This window comes from Echinops telfairi, unplaced genomic scaffold (assembly GCF_000313985.2).
Source record: "Echinops telfairi isolate 266 unplaced genomic scaffold, ASM31398v2 ScPeMD7_2291;HRSCAF=2852, whole genome shotgun sequence".
Lineage (NCBI taxonomy): Eukaryota > Metazoa > Chordata > Mammalia > Afrosoricida > Tenrecidae > Echinops > Echinops telfairi.
In genome coordinates, this window is record NW_022106189.1 from 38,133,006 (window position 1) to 38,139,645 (window position 6,640).

General features: G+C 43.3%; 1 protein-coding gene across 1 annotated transcript in view; it reads left to right on the plus strand.

Moving 5' to 3' along the window:
- CNTNAP4 (contactin associated protein family member 4) overlaps positions 1–6,640 on the plus strand; it is a 330,264-nt gene that overhangs the window by 258,018 nt on the left and 65,606 nt on the right. The window contains 2 exon segments of the mRNA XM_030886583.2: positions 1,883–2,039; positions 4,703–4,830. Coding sequence (XP_030742443.2) covers positions 1,883–2,039; positions 4,703–4,830 — 285 coding nt within the window.

Sequence of the window (6,640 nt, forward strand, 5' to 3'; positions counted from 1 at the left end):
TTGATTCATCACAAAGGCTCTGGAACAGGGGTAAGGATCACTGTTCAATATACAGATTTCTTCAGGATTATGACACTTGAATTCATGTAGAATGGACTGGAGATAGAAAGAGACTGGAAAAAAAAGGGGGAACAATTCATATTTAAGATCACAGTAAGAAATCAATGTGGATTTAAGGATGGTAAGAGTCAGTTTATGGGTAAATAAGAGGGTAGCATCAGCCAAACTAAATTTAGAGTTTCAGATCCAATCAGTTTCATGTGATATGCTTTTAATTGTGATACATCCAAATTGTTGATGAGAAAGTAGAATGCATATGAAATACATTGTTTTTGCAATCTGAGCAATGTGGCTTAGCAAATTGGAAGAATGATCAGTGTAAATACTGAAGTCAGTTAGGATTTTGATAGTGGTCTGTCATTTGCTTGGGATTTCTCCGCCCCCTTGGCGTCCCCGCTCTGTTTTCAAGGTCCCATTTCTCCTTCTGATTTTGCTAAATCTCTGACACATCTACAACTTCTTTACCATATTTGTGAAAAGTCCAGAAGAGAATGAAAGGTGTTTTGTGCCATGGAAACCCCGTTGCTTTATTGTGACGATAAAAAGTTTGAATGTAAAGAAATGATTGATATTTACAAATAATCTGCGTTCCCTCCCATCTATGACAATGGAATGCTCTGGCAGCAGATTAAAATACACACATACCTGTAACCCTGCAGGCTGGTTTCAGTTCCAGTCAAGTAGAGGAAGGAAGATGAGGAAGTTCAGTGTTGATGGGTAACTCAAGCTCCCGGTTCACTCCTCTTTCTGATGTGGTTGAACTGGCAGGTGTAGTGATGCTGAGAGCGAGCTGGTCAGCCTTAGAGAAGTCCTGTCTAACAGTGAGTGATAGTGAGCAGTCTCCATAAGGGAGATCTTAGTAAATGCTCCAGATTCTCATGGGGGCTGATGCATAAGCGTTTGAGAGTGAACAGATCAGCCCTTTGGAGGAGCGCCAGGTGGATTTGATGTCCACCACTCCCGTTCTTCTCATCCCCTACGATTCTCCAGTGGCTAAGATGACCACTCTCTGCCTTCACTCTTTTCCAAAAGAGATTGCCTGGCTCTCTAGCTCCCTTCCTCGTCTAAAAATCCTCAAGGACGCGCTCTGCTCCTTCTTTGCGGCAGTTCCTTGCCATCGACTTTATCTTCAATTTTGGGACGAGAAGGCAGAACATCCATGCATTTGGCTAGAGGAAACTTTGGTTTTGGGGTGTAATATTTGCTTCTGGCATGAAGATCTTTCAGTGTTATTTCCACAGCCTTCAGATGAATAGCCAAGTCATTAAATGGAAGGACAAAATATATATGCTTCCAAACAAATCTTAAATCATGGCAAAAGAGGGCCCAACCATGTCAGGTTTAATAAACAGCTAGTGTATTTTTAGCCAATAAATAGATGGTGACACATCAGCGACTTTGTATAGCATTCTAGAAGGTTGTAATGGACATTTCATGATTTCCAATCAATTTTGTTTGGGGCATGTTAATTACTCTCGTTTATGTTTTAAATGCCAACTTGTTTTTAAAAAATTAGTTTTAAGGAAATTGCATAAATTGGACCACCCCCAATAAATTATTTAATATCGTGCTTGAATTAAATGGGAACACGGTTGGTTTACTCTCTGCTGAAAGCACCACGCATTTATCATTTAAGCCCCAGCAATAATTGTTTTTTAAGCTTTCTTAGCGAAGTGCCATCCTATTGTTGTGCTTAGAATAGGACTGTTCCAAATCAGCCTTCTTTATTGCTAATGATTTGGGGAGGATGGCTCTGTGTTCCCATGGAAGGCCCATGCCCATGCCCCTGGTGTAATGCGTGTCCTTTGCGTTTGTCTTTCAGATGGAGCCCCTCTGAGCTGGTGGGTTGGAAGAACCAAGGACGTGCAGACTTACTGGGGAGGTTCTTTGCCTGATCTTAAAAAGTGTACTTGTGGATTCGAGGGGAACTGCATTGATTCTCAATATTACTGCAACTGCGATGCAGATCGGAATGAATGGTGATTTCTATGTGATTGAGATAAAGTTTTTCTTTTACGTTTTGGTGAAATCACTCAACATATGCATAGCTGGGCAGGCACTGGGTAAGCTAGTACAATGACGAAACAAAACGGGGTCCCCTTCACTTGGATCCAAACGGTGAATGTTTTTACTTGAGTTTTGAGTCATAACAGATTGGGGGGTCACGTACATTTGATTTTCTAATATGGGGAAGTAGAAGCATCTGTTTTCTATTTTGTCTTCCTTGGATGCCAACTAGCATGCACTTGAAAATTAAATGCAATTAGGCATTCTATTATTCACAAAATCTATTTACAGCCAGTAATTAGCTAGAGCCACTGCCTCCTAAACCTTGCAAACTTTAAACGTGTGCACTCAAAAACATGTCACAATTATTTTTACATGTAGCCCCTTCCCTTCCCCTCTGCCAAAGAATGAATGTTCTTTGAATTGTAGTTTTAAGAAGACAATCTCTAGCATTTCAGCGATTTGAAAACTGAATTTAAAATAGTCATCTAAGCGGTGGGGGGGGGACCTTTTATGTACAATCACCTTGATCTGAGAAGTTTTTAGACTATTCATTTGTATCTGAGGCTAGAGTGGGGAGTGTTGATTTTGTTTGTTATTTGTAAAGCGAAAGTGTCCGATTTTCAAGTTCTTATTTCAAGACACCTCTGGAGAAAGATGAGGCTCTTTCCTCCCATCAAGAGTTAGAGTCTCGGGAACCCACAGGGGCAGCTCTACGCTCGTCAACGGCGTGGCTGTGAGTCAGAATGGACTCACAGTTTGGTTTGGGGTTGAGTTCAACAAACCGATTGTATCGTTCACATCACTCAGCAACCAGACCCGTGCAGAAAATCATTGTTCTTCAATGCCAAGTCAGTCTGGTTACAGATCGGATGGTTTTGCTTACAGAATAGCATATTCATTCCCACAAGCCATCCGTTGCTAATTGAGCTCAAACTCTGAAATGTCTAATATTCTAAACACTGAGAGACTCGATTCCATTAAAAAGACCAAACCCGAACCCAGACTCTTTGAGAATGGCCTGGCAGGAGACATCATTATAATCAAAATGGACTTATGATGGTGCTTTTATTGCATGTTTGGCATGAGAAGTATTGTATCTCTTACTTCAACTCTAATTTTCCCAAATCCTAATCCATTTTGAAGACACTCTTCCTCATTACAGTCACATAAAAATGCCTACAGAGTCATATAGTATTTTCAAATATGAGTCAAATGTTAACAGCCACGCTGCAACGGAGAGAAGAATCTGACATAATCTCCAATAAGTCTTCACTGCCTCCATACATATTACTAATTAAAAATAGCTTTGACAAAGAAGGCTTTGAAACTTCCTGTATTACATTCTGCTTACAGCAAACTAGTTTGCTTTGAATGAACCCTCCGCTGATAATTATAACCCAGGGAAATTATTTATCTATTTTAAAAACACACATACACAACAAATGGGGCTACTTGACATAAGTAGAGAGCAGCTATAGGCAGACAGAAGCTGCCAGGGATGGGGCCCTCAAAGAAGAGAACAGGGTGGGAGGATGGAACAACAGGGTGGGAGGATGGGAGATCACTTATCCATGGTGGCGGGGGAGGCCAATCTATACCACCCCCCACCCTCAGATCCTCATGTGACCCTTGACCCAAGAGAAAGCTACATCTGGGAAAACCTACCTTGCCAACTCTACACAGATTTCAGCTGCGGCGATCAAAGACCTCACTGGCGTCCAGTCGATTCCCGCCATCACTCACTCCTGCTAGCAACCCCACAGGCTGTCTGAGGCTGTCAATCTTTCCGGGAGTTTGATTCATGAACCTTGTGTTTAGCTGTCCAAGGCATAGCCCACGGCATCATCAGAGCGCCCCCACCCCCACCCCTGTCACTTCCTCGAGCCCCTGGGAGACAGGAGAACTGCTTCAGAGGGCTGCACACTTTTACAGAAGCACCCATGGGGGTTCGCTCCCACCTTCTGGTTAGCAGCTCGGTGCTTAACCCGCTGTGTCACCAGGATGCCTTTCTGCTATTAGAGGGAAGTTAGAATTTGAAATTGGAATCCCAATACTTTAGACGGAGATTCTGGGTGGTGCAATGGTTAAGTGCTTATAGTCTAACCAAAAGGTTTGCAGGCCCAGCAAGAGAAGCCATCTCTGGGCAGCTGTGCCCTTAAAGAAAGACAGCGGAGGGAAACCAATGGGCGCTTTCACTCTGTCTGATGGGGTCTCTCTGAGTCAGAATTGACTTGCAGACACACACCAGCACAGACAGCAATTCAGATTTGCATAGAAACTCCACAGGGTTCACCCATTGACAGCAGAGACTGTCCCCAAGTTGAGGCACGTAAATAAAAACCAGGGCTCAACATCAACCAGTACATTAAATGTAAATGGATTAACCATACCAATTAAAAGGAAGCAAACAGCTAGCTGCATTGAAAACTGTTGACCGTGGTCTGTCTGCAGAAGGCATTAAAATGTCACCACATTGTCACATGCTCAGAGGAGCCACTTGTCCTTACTCTTTTGTGTGTGAAAATTTATCCAGAACATCTTGGTTTTGAAATGCAAGAAGGATTATTGTTTATCTTCTAATTATGCTCATTAGAATAATTTTAAGAGTTTTGTTATTGCTTCTGTTTGATAGGACCAATGACACTGGATTCCTTTCTTATAAAGAACATCTGCCCGTAACTAAGATAGTGGTTACAGACACAGGCCGGCCGCACTCAGAAGCCGCGTACAAACTGGGGCCTCTACGCTGCCGGGGAGACAGTAAGTAGTGTCCATGTATTGTCATCATACCTTGGGAAAGGGAAGCCACCTGACCACCATGCTTCTGGTTATAAATGAGCAGCCTACGGTTAGGAAAACCCATGGTTGTGTTGCCATTTAGCCAGCGATCATGGAGTACCCGTGTAAAGCACAACCCCCTGAGATGCATGCAGTGAAACCCGATCAAGGTTCCCAGAGAAGGAACTGCTGAGCACGGCAATTTGATTTGTCGCATGTGCATTGCAACACACCTCAATGTCTACATGCCATTGTCCACAGATGAAAGCCACAATTTTGCATTATGAAGCATCAATGTGAGAAAACCCAAGACACTGCCATTGAATCAATTCCAAGTCCAATGGCCTGCTATCGGGTTTCCAAGAACATGAATCTTTGCAAGATCAGATAGCTCCCTCTCCCTCCCCTGGAGAGGCCGGTTGATCTGATGGCCGGTAGATCTGATGGCCAGTAGATCTGATGGCCGGTAGACCTGATGGCCGGTAGATCTAATGGCGGGTAGATCTAATGGCGGGTAGATCTGATGGCTAGTCGATCTGAATCACCCATGTGGTTAGCGGCCCAATGTTCGCTCCTCAAGGCAACTAGGACTCCCTTGAAGGCTACACCATGAAAAATTGTTAAGAATGTATATAAGCGTATTTCTCTAGCAGAAAATGATAGCATTAATGGGATCAAATGTCACTTTAATCAAATCTATTTCAATCCTCGACTTTTGTTTCTCTCTCTCTCTCTCTCTCTCTCTGTATGTGAGTGTACTTCATTTTAAACCAAGCAGGCATCCTGTTTTATATAGGAAGGAGCTTCAAAGGGCTTGTGAGAAAGTCCTCTTATCTTTGAATTCCATTTCTTATGAAATGTTTGAAACCCTTTGTATTCAGGCTTGACACTCGACGTCCACACGGAACTATTTTTCAGCAGGGATTGGAATGAGCACATGTACCCATTCCTAGATTTTCCATGACCTTCTCGGAAATCAGAGAGGCTACAGGCAGATCCATAATTATTGATGCCCTTGGCGATTTCCAGAACTTAAAGTAGAAATAGAAGAAATATTTGTTTGCATGAAAATTACACCTTCAAATAAAATTTTATTGTAGGAGCTCAATCCAAAGAGGAAGAGGGGTGCTCTGACAGTATGGCAGATGGATGGGAATACACAGCTGAAGTTGCTTAGTTTCAAAGCAAAGGTGATACCGACCTATAAAAATGTATATATTCCATGTAAGCAACGGTCTGCCATTATCCCCACCATCCCTGATCTTTATCATGTTCTACTTTCTGCTCTGATAGTAAGACATAATCACGTGAAAATGATACAGGGTGTTTGTGCAGAGAAAGAGAAAAATATATGTGCAAAGAGATGAAGTTGTAAGCGCAGGCTGCCTGGAGGACAGTGTAGTTTGCATGGTGACAGAGGGTTTTCTGGCCATCACTTGCACTTTTTACTACCAGAGGTGACTGTATCCCATCAGAGGTCTGGGCTGATGTCTTCCATCTTCCTTATTCATTAGCCACATTCCCTGGACATTTGGGGATGCTTCGACTAAGCTCACCACCAATTCTACACCTGAGAGCATCATTCTCCCAAACCACCTGCCAGGAACGTAAGCACGCAGCCAGCACCTTTTCACTCAGAGCAAACACCCACTCACTCTCACTGCCCCCAGGAGCTTCCCATTCACGGCAACCCTCTGGGACAGAGCAGACCTGCCCCTGTGTGGGTTTCTGTGACTGAAGCTCTTCCCTGGCCTAGAAAGCCTTGTTGTTCTCCCTGAGGGCAGATGGCGGT